Source organism: Oncorhynchus nerka, linkage group LG15, assembly GCF_034236695.1.
Source record: "Oncorhynchus nerka isolate Pitt River linkage group LG15, Oner_Uvic_2.0, whole genome shotgun sequence".
In the NCBI taxonomy this organism is placed as follows: Eukaryota; Metazoa; Chordata; class Actinopteri; order Salmoniformes; family Salmonidae; genus Oncorhynchus; species Oncorhynchus nerka.
The window spans coordinates 102,072,654-102,090,895 of NC_088410.1; the positions used below are offsets into that span (position 1 = coordinate 102,072,654).

Consider the following 18,242-nt stretch of genomic DNA (forward strand, 5'->3'; position numbering starts at 1 on the left):
AGTGAGGTGGCAGTGAGGTGGCAGTGAGGTGGCGGTGAGGTGGCGGTGAGAGGGCAGTGAGATGGAGGTGAGGTGGCAGTGAGGTGGTAGTGAGGTGGCAGTGAGGTGGCAGTGAGGTGGTAGTGAGGTGGTAGTGAGGTGGCAGTGAGGTGGAGGTGAGGTGGCAGTGAGAGGGCAGTGAGGTGTCAGTGAGGTGGAGGTGGGGTGGAGGTGAGGTGTCAGTGAGGTGGTAGTGAGGTGGTAGTGAGGTGGCAGTGAGGTGGTAGTGAGGTGTCAGTGAGGTGGTGGTGAGGTGTCAGTGAGGTGGAGGTGGGGTGGAGGTGAGATGGAGGTGAGGTGGCAGTGAGGTGGTAGTGAGGTGGTAGTGAGGTGGAGGTGAGGTGGAGGTGAGGTGGTAGTGAGGTGGTAATGAGGTGGCGGTGAGGTGGCGGTGAGGTGGCGGTAAGGTGGAGGTGAGGTGGTAGTGAGGTGGTGGTGAGGTGGTGGTGAGGTGTCAGTGAGTTGGCAGTGAAGTGTCAGTGAGGTGGTAGTGAGGTGGTGGTGAGGTGTCAGTGAGTTGGCAGTGAAGTGTCAGTGAGGTGGTAGTGAGGTGTCAGTGAGGTGGCAGTGAGGTGTCAGTGAGGTGTCAGTGAGGTGTCAGTGAGGTGGCAGTGAGGTGTCAGTGAGGTGGTAGTGAGGTGGAGGTGAGGTGGAGGTGAGGTGTCAGTGAGGTGTCAGTGAGTTGTCAGTGTGGTGGCAGTGAGGTGGTAGTGAGGTGGCAGTGAGGTGGAGGTGGGGTGGAGGTGAGATGGAGGTGAGGTGGCAGTGAGGTGGTAGTGAGGTGGTAGTGAGGTGGAGGTGAGGTGGAGGTGAGGTGGTAGTGAGGTGGTAATGAGGTGGAGGTGAGGTGTCAGTGAGGTGTCAGTGAGGTGTCAGTGAGGTGGCAGTGAGGTGTCAGTGAGGTGGCAGTGAGGTGTCAGTGAGGTGTCAGTGAGGTGGTAGTGAGGTGTCAGTGAGGTGGTAGTGAGGTGGTAGTGAGGTGGAGGTGAGGTGGCGGTGAGGTGGCAGTGAGGTGGCCGTGAGGTGGAGGTGAGGTGGCGGTGAGGTGGCAGTGAGGTGGCAGTGAGATGTCAGTGAGGTGGCAGTGAGGTGGCAGTGAGGTGGTAGTGAGGTGGTAGTGAGGTGGCAGTGAGGTGGCAGTGAGATGGTAGTGAGGTGGTAGTGAGGTGGCGGTGAGGTGGCGGTGAGAGGGCAGTGAGATGGAGGTGAGGTGGTAGTGAGGTGGTAGTGAGGTGGCAGTGATGTGGAGGTGAGGTGGCAGTGAGAGGGCAGTGAGGTGGCAGTGAGGTGTCAGTGAGGTGGAGGTGGGGTGGAGGTGAGGTGTCAGTGGTGGTGAGGTGGTAGTGAGGTGGCAGTGAGGTGGTAGTGAGGTGTCAGTGAGGTGGTGGTGAGGTGTCATTGAGGTGGAGGTGGGGTGGAGGTGAGATGGAGGTGAGGTGGCAGTGAGGTGGTAGTGAGGTGGTAGTGAGGTGGAGGTGAGGTGGAGGTGAGGTGGTAGTGAGGTGGTAATGAGGTGGCAGTGAGGTGGTAGTGAGGTGGTAGTGAGATGGTAGTGAGGTGGAGGTGAGGTGGTAGTGAGGTGGCAGTGAGGTGGAGGTGAGATGGTAGTGAGGTGGCAGTGAGGTGGCGGTGAGGTGGTAGTGAGGTGGTAGTGAGGTGGAGGTGAGGTGGTAGTGAGGTGGTAATGAGGTGGAGGGGAGGTGGAGGTGAGGTGGTAGTGAGGTGGTAATGAGGTGGCAGTGAGGTGGTAGTGAGGTGGAGGTGAGGTGGAGGTGAGGTGGAGGTGAGGTGGTAGTGAGGTGGTAGTGAGGTGGTAGTGAGGTGGTAATGAGGTGGCAGTGAGGTGGTGGTGAGGTGGAGGTGAGGTGGTAGTGAGGTGGAGGTGAGGTGGAGGTGAGGTGGTAGTGAGGTGGTAGTGAGGTGGCAGTGAGGTGGAGGTGAGGTGGAGGTGAGGTGGTAGTGAGGTGGCAGTGAGGTGGAGGTGAGATGGTAGTGAGGTGGCAGTGAGGTGGTAGTGAGGTGGAGGGGAGGTGGAGGTGAGGTGGTAGTGAGGTGGTAATGAGGTGGCAGTGAGGTGGTAGTGAGGTGGAGGTGAGGTGGAGGTGAGGTGGTGAGGTGGTAGTGAGGTGGTAATGAGGTGGTAATGAGGTGGCAGTGAGGTGGTAGTGAGATGGTAGTGAGGTGGAGGTGAGGTGGTAGTGAGGTGGAGGTGAGGTGGAGGTGAGGTGGTAGTGAGGTGGTAGTGAGGTGGAGGTGAGATGGAGGTGAGGTGGAGGTGAGGTGGTGAGGTGGTAGTGAGGTGGTAATGAGGTGGCAGTGAGGTGGTAGTGAGATGGTAGTGAGGTGGAGGTGAGGTGGTAGTGAGGTGGAGGTGAGGTGGAGGTGAGGTGGTAGTGAGGTGGTAGTGAGGTGGAGGTGAGGTGGTAGTGAGGTGGTAGTGAGGTGGCAGTGAGGTGGTAGTGAGGTGTCAGTGAGGTGGTGGTGAGGTGTCAGTGAGGTGGAGGTGGGGTGGAGGTGAGATGGAGGTGAGGTGGCAGTGAGGTGGTAGTGAGGTGGTAGTGAGGTGGAGGTGAGGTGGAGGTGAGGTGGTAGTGAGGTGGTAATGAGGTGGCAGTGAGGTGGTGAGGTGGCGGTGAGGTGGTAGTGAGGTGGTAGTGAGATGGTAGTGAGGTGGAGGTGAGGTGGTAGTGAGGTGGCAGTGAGGTGGAGGTGAGATGGTAGTGAGGTGGTGGTGAGGTGGCGGTGAGGTGGTAGTGAGGTGGTAGTGAGATGGTAGTGAGGTGGAGGTGAGGTGGTAGTGAGGTGGCAGTGAGGTGGAGGTGAGATGGTAGTGAGGTGGCAGTGAGGTGGCGGTGAGGTCGTAGTGAGGTGGTAGTGAGGTGGAGGTGAGGTGGTAGTGAGGTGGTAGTGAGGTGGCAGTGAGGTGGTAGTGAGGTGGAGGGGAGGTGGAGGTGAGGTGGTAGTGAGGTGGTAATGAGGTGACAGTGAGGTGGTAGTGAGGTGGAGGTGAGGTGGAGGTGAGGTGGTAGTGAGGTGGTAGTGAGGTGGTAATGAGGTGGCAGTGAGGTGGTAGTGAGGTGGTAGTGAGGTGGAGGTGAGGTGGTAGTGAGGTGGCAGTGAGGTGGTAGTGAGGTGGAGGTGAGGTGGAGGTGAGGTGGTAGTGAGGTGGTAGTGAGGTGGTAATGAGGTGGCAGTGAGGTGGTAGTGAGGTGGTAGTGAGGTGGAGGTGAGGTGGTAGTGAGGTGGAGGTGAGGTGGAGGTGAGGTGGTAGTGAGGTAGGTGGCAGTGAGGTGGAGGTGAGGTGGAGGTGAGGTGGTAGTGAGGTGGAGGTGAGGTGGTAGTGAGGTGGTAGTGAGGTGTCAGTGAGGTGGCAGTGAGGTGGAGGTGAGGTGGAGGTGAGGTGGTAGTGAGATGGAGTTGACGTTGTAGTGAGGTGGTAGTGAGGTGTCAGTGAGGTGGTAGTGAGATAGCAGTGAGGTGGAGGTGAGGTGACAGTGAGAGGGCAGTGAGGTGGCAGTGAGGTGTCAGTGAGGTGGTAGTGAGGTGGTAGTGAGGTGACAGTGAGGTGGTAGTGAGGTGGTAGTGAGATGGCAGTGAGGTGGTAGTGAGTTGTCAGTCAGGTGGTGGTGAGGTGGTAGTGAGGTGGCAGTGAGGTGTCAGTGAGGTGGAGGTGGGGTGGAGATGAGATGGAGGTCAGGTGGTAATGAGGTGGCAGTGAGGTGGTAGTGAGGTGGTAGTGAGGTGGCAGTGAGGTGGCAGTGAGGTGGAGGTGAGGTGGCAGTGAGGTGGCAGTGAGGTGGCAGTGAGGTGGCAGTGAGGTGGAGGTGAGGTGGTAGTGAGGTGGCGGTGAGGTGGCAGTGAGGTGGCGGTGAGGTGGAGGTGAGGTGGAGGTGAGGTGGTAGTGAGGTGGAGGTGAGGTGGCGGTGAGGTGACGGTGAGGTGGCAGTGAGGTGGCAGTGAGGTGGCGGTGAGGTGGTAGTGAGGTGAAGGTGAGGTGGTAGTGAGGTGGAGGTGAGGTGGTAGTGAGGTGGCGGTGAGGTGACGGTGAGGTGGCGGTGAGTTGGCAGTGAGGTGGAGGTGAAGTGGCAGTGAGGTGGTAGTGAGGTGAAGGTGAGGTGGTAGTGAGGTGGAGGTGAGGTGGTAGTGAGGTGGAGGTGAGGTGGCGGTGAGGTGACGGTGAGGTGGCGGTGAGTTGGCAGTGAGGTGGAGGTGAGGTGGTGGTGAGGTGGCGGTGAGGTGGCAGTGAGGTGGCGGTGAGGTGGCAGTGAGGTGGCAGTGAGGTGGCAGTGAGGTGGCGGTGAGGTGGTACTGGGGTGGTAGTGAGGTGGCAGTGAGGTGGCAGTGAGGTGGTAGTGAGGTGGAGGTGGGGTGGAGGTGAGATGGAGGTGAGGTGGTAATGAGGTGGCAGTGAGGTGGTAGTGAGGTGGCAGTGAGGTGGAGGTGAGGTGGCAGTGAGGTGGTAGTGAGGTGGCAGTGAGGTGGTAGTGAGGTGGAGGTGAGGTGGCAGTGAGGTGGTAGTGAGGTGGTAGTGAGGTGGAGGTGAGGTGGTAATGAGGTGGAGGTGAGGTGGCGGTGAGGTGACGGTGAGGTGGCGGTGAGTTGGCAGTGAGGTGGAGGTGAGGTGGTGGTGAGGTGGCGGTGGTGGCAGTGAGGTGGCGGTGAGGTGGCAGTGAGGTGAGGTGGCAGTGAGGTGGCGGTGAGGTGGTACTGGGGTGGTACTGAGGTGGGTGGTAGTGAGGTGGCAGTGAGGTGGAGGTGGAGGGTGGTAGTGAGGTGGCAGTGAGGTGGAGGTGAGATGGTAGTGAGGTGGCAGTGAGGTGGCGGTGAGGTGGTAGTGAGATGGTAGTGAGGTGGAGTGAGGTGGTGGAGGTGAGTGGTGGTAGTGAGGTGGTAGTGGAGTGAGGTGGCAGTGAGGTGGTAGTGAGGTGGTGGAGGTGGTAGGAGGTGGAGGTGAGGTGGTAGTGAGGTGGTAATGAGGTGACAGTGAGGTGGTAGTGAGGTGGAGGTGAGGTGGAGGTGAGGTGATAGTGAGGTGGTAGTGAGGTGGTAATAAGGTGGCAGTGAGGTGGTAGTGAGGTGGTAGTGAGGTGGAGGTGAGGTGGAGGTGAGGTGGAGGTGAGGTGGTAGTGAGGTAGGTGGCAGTGAGGTGGAGGTGAGGTGGAGGTGAGGTGGTAGTGAGATGGAGTTGACGTTGTAGTGAGGTGGTAGTGAGGTGTCAGTGAGGTGGTAGTGAGATAGCAGTGAGGTGGAGGTGAGGTGGCAGTGAGAGGGCAGTGAGGTGGCAGTGAGGTGTCAGTGAGGTGGTAGTGAGGTGGTAGTGAGGTGACAGTGAGGTGGTAGTGAGGTGTCAGTGAGAGGGCAGTGAGGTGGCAGTGAGGTGTCAGTGAGGTGGTAGTGAGGTGGTAGTGAGATGGCAGTGAGGTGGTAGTGAGTTGTCAGTCAGGTGGTGGTGAGGTGGTAGTGAGGTGGCAGTGAGGTGTCAGTGAGGTGGAGGTGGGGTGGAGATGAGATGGAGGTCAGGTGGTAATGAGGTGGCAGTGAGGTGGTAGTGAGGTGGTAGTGAGGTGGCAGTGAGGTGGCAGTGAGGTGGAGGTGAGGTGGCAGTGAGGTGGCAGTGAGGTGGCAGTGAGGTGGAGGTGAGGTGGTAGTGAGGTGGCGGTGAGGTGGCAGTGAGGTGGCGGTGAGGTGGAGGTGAGGTGGAGGTGAGGTGGAGGTGAGGTGGCGGTGAGGTGGAGGTGAGGTGGAGGTGAGGTGGTAGTGAGGTGGAGGTGAGGTGGCGGTGAGGTGACGGTGAGGTGGCAGTGAGGTGGCAGTGAGGTGGCGGTGAGGTGGTAGTGAGGTGAAGGTGAGGTGGTAGTGAGGTGGAGGTGAGGTGGTAGTGAGGTGGCGGTGAGGTGACGGTGAGGTGGCGGTGAGTTGGCAGTGAGGTGGAGGTGAAGTGGCAGTGAGGTGGTAGTGAGGTGAAGGTGAGGTGGTAGTGAGGTGGAGGTGAGGTGGTAGTGAGGTGGAGGTGAGGTGGCGGTGAGGTGACGGTGAGTTTGCGGTGAGTTGGCAGTGAGGTGGAGGTGAGGTGGTGGTGAGGTGGCGGTGAGGTGGCAGTGAGGTGGCGGTGAGGTGGCAGTGAGGTGGCAGTGAGGTGGCAGTGAGGTGGCGGTGAGGTGGTACTGGGGTGGTAGTGAGGTGGCAGTGAGGTGGCAGTGAGGTGGTAGTGAGGTGGAGGTGGGGTGGAGGTGAGATGGAGGTGAGGTGGTAATGAGGTGGCAGTGAGGTGGTAGTGAGGTGGCAGTGAGGTGGAGGTGAGGTGGCAGTGAGGTGGTAGTGAGGTGGCAGTGAGGTGGTAGTGAGGTGGAGGTGAGGTGGCAGTGAGGTGGTAGTGAGGTGGTAGTGAGGTGGAGGTGAGGTGGTAGTGAGGTGGAGGTGAGGTGGCGGTGAGGTGACGGTGAGGTGGCGGTGAGTTGGCAGTGAGGTGGAGGTGAGGTGGTGGTGAGGTGGCGGTGAGGTGGCAGTGAGGTGGCGGTGAGGTGGCAGTGAGGTGGTACTGGGGTGGTAGTGAGGTGGCAGTGAGGTGGCAGTGAGGTGGCGGTGAGGTGGTACTGGGGTGGTAGTGAGGTGGCAGTGAGGTGGCAGTGAGGTGGTAGTGAGGTGGAGGTGGGGTGGAGGTGAGATGGAGGTGAGGTGGTAATGAGGTGGCAGTGAGGTGGTAGTGAGGTGGCAGTGAGGTGGAGGTGAGGTGGCAGTGAGGTGGTATTGAGGTGGCAGTGAGGTGGTAGTGAGTTGGTAGTGAGGTGGAGGTGAGGTGGTAGTGAGTTGGAGGTGTGGTGGTAGTGAGGTGGTAGTGAGGTGGAGGTGAGGTGGTAGTGAGGTGGTAGTGAGATGGAGGTAAGTTGGCAGTGAGGTGGTAGTGAGGTGGCGGAGAGGTGGCAGTGAGTTGTCAGTGAGGTGTCAGTGCGGTGGTAGTGATGTGGAGGTGAGGTGGTAGTGAGGTGGAGGTGAGGTGGTAGTGAGGTGGCAGTGAGGTGGCAGTGAGGTGGCAGTGAGGTGGCGGTGAGGTGGCAGTGAGGTGGTAGTGAGGTGGCAGTGAGGTGGTAGTGAGGTGGCAGTGAGGTGGTAGTGAGGTGGTATTGCGGTGGCGGTGAGGTGGCGGTGAGGTGGTAGTGAGATGGTAGTGAGATGGTAGTGAGGTGGTAGTGAGATGGTAGTGAGATGGTAGTGAGATGGTAGTGAGATGGTAGTGAGGTGGTAGTGATGTGGTAGTGATGTGGTGGTGAGGTGGCGGTGAGGTGGTAGTGAGATGGTAGTGAGGTGGTAGTGATGTGGTTGAAAAGTGATGGGTCTCCCAGGTGAAGCTGGACCTGTTACAATACACGTGAAGTAGAACAGCAGATTTGAGTTGAAAAGTGAACTCACTGACTATTTTCCAGATTAATTAGGAAATAAAAGCAGAAGTTTTTTCAATGATAAATAAGAGGTGTGCCGTGTGAAAGGGGTCCAGTTGGCAACACTGCATCCTTGCATCGCCATGAACAATACGTCTTATCTAGTTGTCTGACATTACTTCAGCTGAAAACTAGATTTTAACCAGAAAATGACATCACATGACAGATATTGACAGCTAGGGTTGGTCTACGTGGTGTATTTGTATGTATTTAACTAGGCAAGTCAGTTAAGAACAAATTATTTTTTACAATGACGGCCTAACCCCGGCCAATCCCTAACCTGGACGATGCTAGGGCAATTGCGCACAGCCCTACGGGATTCCCAATCATGGATGGTTGTGATACAGCCTGGAATTGAACCAGGGTCTGTAATGATGCCTCTAACACTGCGATGCAGTGCCTTAGACCGCTGCGCCTCTTGGGATCCCCAAAATATAGGGAAATAAGCAAAAAAAAAGTGCGCTGTCAAGGTTCGTTCACCTGAGGTAACTGGGTTCACTTGTATTGTGATGTAATAATGTGTGTAGTTAATTAGATCTACTTTGTTACAGTCTACCGATACATACTTACACTTCTTCATCTTTTTTGACTGTCTGTTACGACTAGGTGTAGACTGTTATGACTGGTGACAATTAGATAAAAACATTGAACCTTTAAGTCCCTTAACATCAAATCTTTAAGTCCCTTAATATCAAACTTTTAAGTCTCTTAACTTCTTATGGTATAGGGGACGCTTGTGTCCCACTTGGCCAAAAACCAGGGAAAATGCAGCGCGGCAAATTTAAATAAAATTATATAAAAATCTAACTTTCATTAAATCACACATGTAAGATACTCTGTTAAAGCTACACTCGTTGTGAATCCAGCCAACATGTCAGATTTTCAAAAGGCTTTTCGGCGAAAATATTAGAAGCTATTATCTGATGATAGCACAGCAGTAATCAAAGAGGGTAGCATATTTCAACCCTGCAGGCGCTACACAAAACACATAAATAAAATATAAAACATGCATTACCTTTGACGAGGTTCTTTTGGTGGCACTCCAATATGTCCCATAAACATCACAATTGGTCCTTTTGTTCGATTAATTCTGTCCATATATATCCAAATGTCAATTTATTTGGCGCGTTTGAGCCAGAAAAAAACAGCTTCCAAAATGCACAACGTCACTACAAAATATTTCTAAAGTTGCCTATAAACTTTGCCAAAATAGATTTAGGTATAGGTATTTATAACTTTAGGTATTTTTAAACGTTAATAATCGATCAAATTGAAGACGGGTCTATCTGTGTTCAATACAGGAACACAACAAACCAAGCTACTTTTCAAGTCTTAAGCAACTCTCAACAGTGTTACGCAGTTTCTAGTTGGCCCTACTTCTTCATTGCACAAATGAATAACCTCAACCAAATTCCAAAGACTGGGGACATCCAGTGGAAGCTGTATCGTTTGCCAATGAGAACTCAGTGAACAAACAGAGACCTAAAAAAATAACAATTCTGAATGGTTAGTCCTCAGGGTTTTGCCTGCTACATAAGTTCTGTTATACTCACAGACATGATGCAAACATTCTATCCAAATCTACTAATAATATGCATATCTTATATTCTTAGCATGAGTAGCAGGAAATTGAATTTGGGCACACTATTTATCCAAAAGTGATAATGCTGCCCACTATACCTAAAGAAGTTAATATCAAACCTTTAAGTCCCTTAACATTCCATGTTATTTTTCTCCAATATAATTTCTTTACAGGCTGTGTTGACATCCCTGTATCTGATCAGTTGATGTTATTTCTCCCTAACGGCTTCATCTCCTCGACCCCCCCCCCCTCCTCCCCCCTCCTCCCCTGCCCTGGACTCTTTCACAGGATCAAACCAGGGAAAATGATGATGTCTTCTCAAGCTCCACATCCCAAACTCTGAGGTCAATAACTCTCCTCCTGAAACCTGTACCGATATAGCGTGGCCACTGACAGGATCACTGAATGCTTCCAGTCACCCCCCCCTCCAGTCCTCTGCTTGTATGAAACACTACCCACCACTCTCTACCCTACTTCACCGCTCTTCACAGCATTATCACATCTGTCACTGGAGATTAATGTCTGCATCCCTCTTGGATTGAAACAATCGGCCTAATCAGTTGTTCACCTCAGCTCTGCAGTACCAGTCTAGCGTTTCATCTCCCTCCACCCTTCCCTAGCGCCGGGCTCCAGGGCCCTGAAGATTCCCAGGGAGACAGGCAGGCAGCTAGGGTCAGTGACCCTCCACCAGCTACCACCACTGGTGCTCTCATCCCTCACATTATTCCGCGTCACCAGTTTACATCACATCTCAGTCGTTCTATCTCCTATCCTCTATATCCCCCCCCCCCATGACTCCCCGTCTTGCTGGTCTCGTTCTCTCTCCACTTGGGAACCTGTATCCAACAGTCTTTCTCTGTTCTCTTCTCGTCCAATAGGGTGGGCTGTACGTGTTCAAGCTGTTTGACTACTATTCTGCCAGTGGAATGTGCCTGCTCTTCCTGGTCTTCTTCGAGTGTGTCTCCATATCCTGGTTCTACGGTGAGTCGGTTACCTCACTTCCTGTTAGAGCTACGGTGACGTCGCTAACCTGACTGATGTACAAAGAGGTTGGGGCCTTCTCAATGTAATAGTCTATGTAAAAGGTTTGGGTGTTGGTGTTGTCAAAATCCAAATTCCAAAATCTGCTTCCAATGAGTGCAGGTACTTGTCTTCCATCACAGCACCTTTAACCTACTTGCTTCCTGTCTTGCATATGTTGCAGGTGCTGATAAGTTCCTTGCCAACATTGAGGAGATGATTGGCTTTAGGCCCTGCCTGTGGTGGAAGCTGTGTTGGGTCGTGTTCACTCCTCTCATCGTGGCTGTAAGTACTCTCTCTTCTTCTCTATCTCTCTTTCTCTCTCTCTCTTCTCTCTCTCTATATATATCTCTTCCCCTTTCTCTGTCTTTCAACATTCTCAAACTAGAGCATTAAACATCAAATGAAATCAAATGTTATTGGTCACAAACACGTGTTTAGCAGATGTTATTGCGAGGTGTAGCGAAATGCTTGTGTTTCTAGCTCCAACAGTGGAGTAATATCTAACAAGTAATATAACAATTCCACAACAATACACACAAATCTAAGTAAATGAATGGAATGAATAATATATACACAAGCATAGACAAGCAATGTCGGAGCGGCATAGGCTAAGATACAGTAGAATAGAATACAGTATATACATATGAGATGAGTAATGCAAGGTATGTAAACATTATTAAAGTGACTAGTTAATAAAGTGGCCAGTGATTTCAAGTCTATGTATATAGGGCAGCAGACTCTAATGTGCTAGTGATGACTATTTAACAGTCTGATGGCCTTGAGATAGAAACTGTTTTTCAGTTTCTCTGTCCCAGTTTTAATGCACCTGTACTGACCTCGCCTTCTGGATGATAACGGGGTGAATGGGTAGTGGCTCGGGTGGCTGTTGTCCCTGATTATCTTTTTCGCCTTCCTTTGAAGGTGGGTGCTGTAGGTGTCCTGGAAGGCAGGTAGTTTGCCCAACGCATCACGTTGGAGAGCCATGTGGTTGCGGTTGGTGCAGTTGCCGTACCAGGCTGTGATATAGCCCGACAGGATGCTCTCAATTGTGCGTCTGTATAAGTTTTGTGAGGGTTTTAGGTGCCAAATTCTTTAGCCTTCTGAGGCTGTCTGTGTGGGTGGACCATTTCAGTTTGTCAGTGATGTATACGCTGAGGAACTTGAAGCTTTCCACCTTCTCCACTGCGGTCCCGTCAATGTGGATATGGGGGTGCTCCCTCCGCTGTTTCCTGAAGTCCATGATCAGCTCTTTTTGGTTTGTTGACGTTGAGTGAGAGGTTATTTTCCCGGCACCACTCTTCCAGGGCCCTGACCTTCTCCCTGTAGGCCGTCTCGTCATTGTTGGTAATCAAGCCTACTACTGTTGTGTCGTCTGCAAACTTGATGACAGAGTTAGAAGCGTGCATGGCCACGCAGTCATGGATGAACAGGAGTACAGACACTCCCTATTCCTAATGACAAGCATACCCATAACATGATGCAGCCAGTAATGTGTTGTGTTGGATTTTCCCCAACCATAACACGTTGTATTCAGGACATAAAGTTAATTTACAAATCAATGTAAAGCATTCAATTGTCTACCACAAAGTATAGAGTTGTCAAATGAACTCCATGGTGTTTTTCTATGGAGGGCTGTAAAACCAAATTATACAACATATTTTTGTCATTAATAACCCTCCATATTCCTTCATCCTTGGTGTTGTGTTTGTGATGTAACAAGGTGACTTTGATTGGTTAATTGTATTAGACAATGGAAGGTAGTAGTCCGTTCTAGCCAGATACAACGTTACATTATCCAGGATGAAAACACAATTAAGCCCTAAAGCTTTTTTTCTCCATTGTGGTTGATTGTGTTGTGACCAGGTTGTTGTTCTGTGTTCCAGGGAGTGTTCCTGTTCAGTGCTGTCCAGATGGTTCTGATTGTGTTGTGACCAGGTTGTTGTTCTGTGTTCCAGGGAGTGTTCCTGTTCAGTGCTGTCCAGATGGTTCTGATTGTGTTCTGACCAGGTTGTTCTTCTGTCTTCTCTTCCAGGGAGTGTTCCTGTTCAGTGCTGTCCAGATGGTTCTGATTGTGTTGTGACCAGGTTGTTCTGTCTTCCAGGGAGTGTTCCTGTTCAGTGCTGTCCAGATGGTTCTGATTGTGTTGTGACCAGGTTGTTCTGTGTTCCAGGGAGTGTTCCTGTTCAGTGCTGTCCAGATGGTTCTGATTGTGTTGTGACCAGGTTGTTCTGTGTTCCAGGGAGTGTTCTGTTCTGTTCCAGATGGTTCTGATTGTGGTGTGACCAGGTTGTTCTGTGTTCCAGGGAGTGTTCCTGTTCAGTGCTGTCCAGATGGTTCTGATTGTGTTGTGACCAGGTTGTTCTGTCTTCCAGGGAGTGTTCCTGTTCAGTGCTGTCCAGATGGTTCTGATTGTGTTGTGACCAGGTTGTTCTGTCTTCCAGGGAGTGTTCCTGTTCAGTGCTGTCCAGATGGTTCTGATTGTGTTGTGACCAGGGTTGTTCCTGTTCAGTCTTCCAGATGGTTCTGAGTGTTTGACCAGGTTGTTCTGTGTTCAGTGTTCCTGTTCAGTGCTGTCCAGATGGTTCCTCTCACCATGAACAACTACGTGTTCCCGGCCTGGGGACAGGGAGTAGGTTGGTGCATGGCGTTGTCCTCCATGCTCCTGATACCTGGATACATGGTCTATATGTTCCTCAACCTCAAGGGGGATTACAAAGAGGTAACGCATCACCTTCTGTCTTCCTCAGCTGCTGACAATCACCTTCAGAAAGTACTCATTTTACACATTTTGTTGTGTTTCAAGGTTGGATTAAAATTGATTAAATTGTCTTTTTTTTTTGGTCAACGAAATACTCTGGAATGTCAAAGTGAAAAATAAACACTAATATATCTTGAATACATAAGTTTTCACACCCTTAAGTCAGCACTTTATTAGAAACACCTTTGGCAGTGATTACAGCTGTGAGTCTTTCTGGGTAAGTCTCTAAGAGTGATTACAGCTGTGAGTCTTTCTGGGTAAGTCTCTAAGAGTCATTACAGCTGTGAGTCTTTCTGGGTAAGTCTCTAAGAGTGATTACAGCTGTGAGTCTTTCTGGGTAAGTCTCTAAGAGTCATTACAGCTGTGAGTCTTTCTGGGTAAGTCTCTAAAGAGCTTTCCACACCTGGATTGTACAGTATTTGCACATTATTCTTTTAATTCTTCAAGCTCTGTCAAGTCGATTATTGATCATTGCTAGACAGCCATTTTCAAGTCTCGCCATATATTTTCAAGCCGGTTTAAGTCAAAACTGTAACTAGGCCACTCAGGAACATTCAATTTTGTCTTGTTAAGCAACTAAAGTGTATATTTGGCCTTGTGTTTTAGATTATTGTCCTGCTGAAAGGTGAATTTGTCTCCCAGCGTCTGTAGGAAAGCAGACTGAACTAGGTTTTCCACTAGGATTTTGCTTGTGCTTAGCTCCATTTCTTTATATTCTTCAAAATCTCCCTAGTTCTCGCCGATGACAAGCATACCCATAACGTGATGCAGCCAGTAATGTGCTGCTCCAAACATAACACTTTGTATTCAGGACATACAGTTAATTTCTTTGCCACATGTTTTGCATCAGTATTTAGTGCCTTGTTGCAAACAGGATGCATGTTTTGGAATGTTTTTATTATAAACAGGCCTCCTTCTTTTTACTCTGTCATTTAGGTTAGTATTGTGGAGTAACTACCATGTTGTTGATCCATCCTCAGTGTTCTCCTATCACAGCCATTAAACTCTGTCATTTAGGTTAGTATTGTGGAGTAACTACAATGTTGTTGATCCATCCTCAGTTTTCTCCTATCACAGCCATTAAACTCTGTAACTGTTTTAAAGTCACCATTAGCCTCATTGTGAAATCCCTGAGCAGTTTCCTTCCTCTCCGGCAACTGAGTTAGGAAGGACTCCTGTATCTTTGTAGTGACTGGTTGTAATTGATACACCAACCAAAGTGTAATTAACAACTTCACCATACTGAAAGGGAAATTCAATGTCTGCTTTTTATTTTACGCCTTTGTGGTTGAATCTGTGTTTGAAATTCACTGCTCGACTGAGAGCACTGACACAGATAATTGTATGTATTGGGTACAGAGATGATGTTGACATTCAAAAAGCATGTTAAACACTATTTTTTTATTGCACACAGAGTGAGTCCATGTAACTCATTATGTGACTGAATACTTATTGACTCAAGACATTTCAGTTTTTCATATTTTAATTAATTTGTAAATATGTCTAAAAAATTATTCCACTTTGACATTTTAGAGTATTGTGAAACAAAATCTAAATTCAATCCATATTTTTATGACACAACAAAATGTGTTAAAATGTAAAATTCTTCCTGAAGGTATATATATATGTCCCATTTAGCAGACACTTTTTTCCAAAGTCACTTACAGTCATGCGTGCCTAAATTATTTTCCTATGGGTGGTCCCGGGAATCGAACCAACTATCCTGACATTTCAAGTGCTCTCCTCACATACTGTGTACAAAGAGTCGACTTAAAGGCGACCATTTTATGTCCAACAACTCTTCTGGAGATAACCATAGCGTGCGTCTCAGAAAGAGATCTGCCTGCAGCAGAGAGTTTGTCACAGGCTGTGGGGTTTTGTACAATTTTAAATAGATGGTATGGCACTTAATCCAAAATTAGTTGGGAATATTGCTCTTGGCGATTACTGTTTTTATATGAATCCGTATAAATAATCGTTGGTTCTCACAGACATTCTAAAAGAAAAGTTTGAGGATAGCAAAATGTTGGCGATAATGTATTTTTTTGCAAGACATTAGTCTTGAGAGAGAGAGAGAGACAGAGAGAGAGAGATAAAGAGAGAGAGACAGAGAGAGAGAGATGGAGAGAGAGAGATATAGAGAGACAGAGAGACAGAGAGAGAGAGAGAGAGAGAGAGAGAGAGAGAGAGAGATAGAGAGAGAGAGAGAGAGATAGACAGAGAGAGAGATAGACAGAGAGAGAGAGACGGGAGAGATGGAGAGAGAGAGAGAGAGAGAGAGAGAGAGAGAGAGAGAGATAGACAGAGAGAGAGAGAGAGAGAGAGAGAGAGAGAGAGAGACAGAGAGAGAGAGAGAGAGAGAGACAGAGAGAGAGAGAGAGAGAGAGAGAGAGAGAGAGAGAGAGAGACAGAGAGAGAGAGAGAGAGAGAGATAAGTTGAAAGTGATCATTGCTAACGTAAATTAGTTTCAATAGGCTGTAATTTAGATATGAGATCAAATGAGGGAAAGACAACTGCAGATTTTCAGTCACTTTATGAAAATCACAAAGCTCATTTAAAAATTATCTGTAACAACAGAGTGATCAAATTAAGATACATGTATACACATAGACGTTCAGTTGAGAAGGAGAAAGGAGTGTGAGGCTGGTCGGTCCCATGACGCTTCGTCTGTTGAGAAGGAGAAAGGAGTGTGAGGCTGGTCGGTCCCATGACGCTTCGTCTGTTGAGAAGGAGAAAGGAGTGTGAGGCTGGTCGGTCCCATGACGCTTCGTCTGTTGAGAAGGAGAAAGGAGTGTGAGGCTGGTCGGTCCCATGACGCTTCGTCTGTTGAGAAGGAGAAAGGAGTGTGAGGCTGGTCGGTCCCATGACGCTTCGTCTGTTGAGAAGGTCATGGCTTCGTCTGTTGAGAAGGAGAAAGGAATGTGAGGCTGGTCGGTCCCATGACGCTTCGTCTGTTGAAGGAGAAGGTCACAGAAAGGAATGTGAGGCTGGTCGGTCCCATGACGCTTCGTCTGTTGAGAAGGTCACAGAAAGGAATGTGAGGCTGGTCGGTCCCATGACGCTTCGTCTGTTGAGAAGGTCACAGAAAGGAATGTGAGGCTGGTCGGTCCCATGACGCTTCGTCTGTTGAGAAGGTCACAGAAAGGAATGTGAGGCTGGTCAGTCCCATGCCGCTACGTCTGTTGAGCTTGCAGCTTGCAGTGAAAGGAACAGTAATTGCTGGTTCTGGTGTTGTCAAGGATGGAGCGCTGCGGTCGTCAATGGCAACGAGAGGAGCAGCTGTCCGCCCTTTTTGTGTCAGTCAGTGCGATCTCGATTGCTTAAATTGTAGCAATCAATTCCTTGGTTTGTGTGTGCCAGGCACCCGGCGGAAAGGCTCGATCTTACAGACACGGATGCCAGCTAGCTATCTAGTGCGTGATACAATGTATTACCAGCGATGTGAAAGCATGAAGATGTGCAAACATATCATTTCCTCACGGCATCTGCATATAGCATGTTAATGTTGTAACTTACAGCCTAAAAAGATGTCTGACGTATTCTGCACGTATCGTTCTCTCGCACGTTACAGCGTCTGCGGATAATGATCCAACCCCCGATGATGGTGAGAGGAGAACGCCAGGAGAACGGCCCTGAGCAGACACCGGCAGCAGCCACTGAAGAGGCTTACATCTAAACCCTGTTGTATTCAGCCTGTCTCCGAGGCCAACTCTTTGCAGAAAACAACGTAATCAAGGTGAAGCACAACCAAGGGATGCATTCCCAAATGGAATCCTATTCTATATATAGTGCACTACTTTTGACCAGGGCCCATATGGACTACTACCTAATATAGGCCCTGGTTAAAAGTAGTGCACTATATAGGGAATAGGGTGTCATTTGGGAGGCAGATAAGACCTTCCATGTCTGATATCTAATCACCTACCTCCAGGGGAAACGTGACCAACCTGATTACATTTTACTTTTCATTTTACTTTTCATTTATTTTTATTTATTTGTTTTTTCATTTGTTTTGTCAACAGAAATAAGAAAGTCAAACAGCTGTTATTGTGATAGTTTTGTGTTTCATATGCAAACATGTTAGTCTTTCTAAGATTGTTACCTAGAAAATACTATAATTTTGAATTATAATTTAAATTTGGAGGCCCAATGTGATTCAACACTAACGTGCTAATATTAACTTAATTCATCTATGAAAAAATTAAGTTATTGTAAAACCGAGCCGTAGCCAGGGTCTGGGTTTTAGTGCGTCTGGAAGGGGAGGGTGGGTGGGGTGGGGGGGAATGACTTCAGTCGTTATCACATTGGTTATTGTAGCTTCCTTCACCTCAGCGGATCTACAAACACATAGCCTGTTAGCTATACAATTAGCCGCGACACATTAACTCACATTAACTCAGCACCAGGATTTAAAAAAAATATATAATGGAATACGTACAGAGGTATCTCACAGCAGAAAAAACTATTTCATTAACAATAGTCAACAAATATAGTTTTTTTTGCAGTTTTATAGCTAATTAATGACCTGCAATTCTACACATTTTGCCATGTTAATATGATATCTGAGCGCGTGAACAAATCAAATAATTGGGGCCCCCTGGAGGTCAAGGCCCCCTGGAGGTCAAGGCCCCCTGGAGGTCAATGCCCCCTGGTCAAGACCCCTGGAGATCAAGGCCCCTGGAGGTCAAGGCCCCCTGGAGGTCAAGGCCCCCTGGAGGTCAAGGCCCCCTGGAGGTCAATGCCCCCTGGAGGTCAATGCCCCCTGGAGGTCAATGCCCCCTGGAGGTCAAGGCCCCCTGGAGGTCAAGGCCCCCTGGAGGTCAAGGCCCCCTGGGAATGTGCCCTGCATGCCCTGTCGGTAATTCAGCCATGATTACTACACGTTTAGATGAGTAAATAGACTAATTAACCAATCTAAAAAGGTTTAACTGAATTGGGATAATTGAGTGACTGTCACACATAAAGAAAATATGCACATTTTCACACCCGTGTTTCCACCTAATAGACTTGTAACGGATGAAACAATCAGTGTGAAATAGAATAGTGCACATAAAAATACACTTTTGCGTTCCAGTTTTCCTGTACCGACTTTTAAACAAACAACTAACGTTTCCATTGCATTTTCAACTCTACCAACGACAGATGCAGTGTGGGGCTAATCTACATAATGAGATTCGTTATGGATAATAGCGAGAATATTTTTTATTTTGTCAAACAGCAGTCGAGCATCGATCATCACGTCACCAGAATAAGACCCCGGATATTTAATAGAAAGGGAGCATCAAGATCATCTTTCACCACCCTGTGAAGTTCATCGTCCTTTATTTAATATCAAGCCTAATACACTGCATGCTTTCCCTGAGTCGTAGTGGGGAGGACCACACACCATATCATCGCGTGACT

At 49.4% G+C, this 18,242-nt stretch overlaps 1 protein-coding gene across 1 annotated transcript in view; it reads left to right on the forward strand.

Annotated features, from left to right (window-relative positions):
- Positions 1-17,083, forward strand: part of LOC115127588 (sodium- and chloride-dependent GABA transporter 1-like) — a 37,404-nt gene extending 20,321 nt beyond the window's left edge. The window contains exons 12-15 of the mRNA XM_065000814.1: positions 9,936-10,038; positions 10,262-10,366; positions 12,636-12,799; positions 16,411-17,083. Of these exons, the coding sequence (XP_064856886.1) occupies positions 9,936-10,038; positions 10,262-10,366; positions 12,636-12,799; positions 16,411-16,515 (477 nt within the window). The 3' untranslated portion in view covers positions 16,516-17,083. The remainder of the gene's footprint in view (positions 1-9,935; positions 10,039-10,261; positions 10,367-12,635; positions 12,800-16,410) is intronic.
- The last annotated feature ends 1,159 nt before the right edge of the window (positions 17,084-18,242 follow it).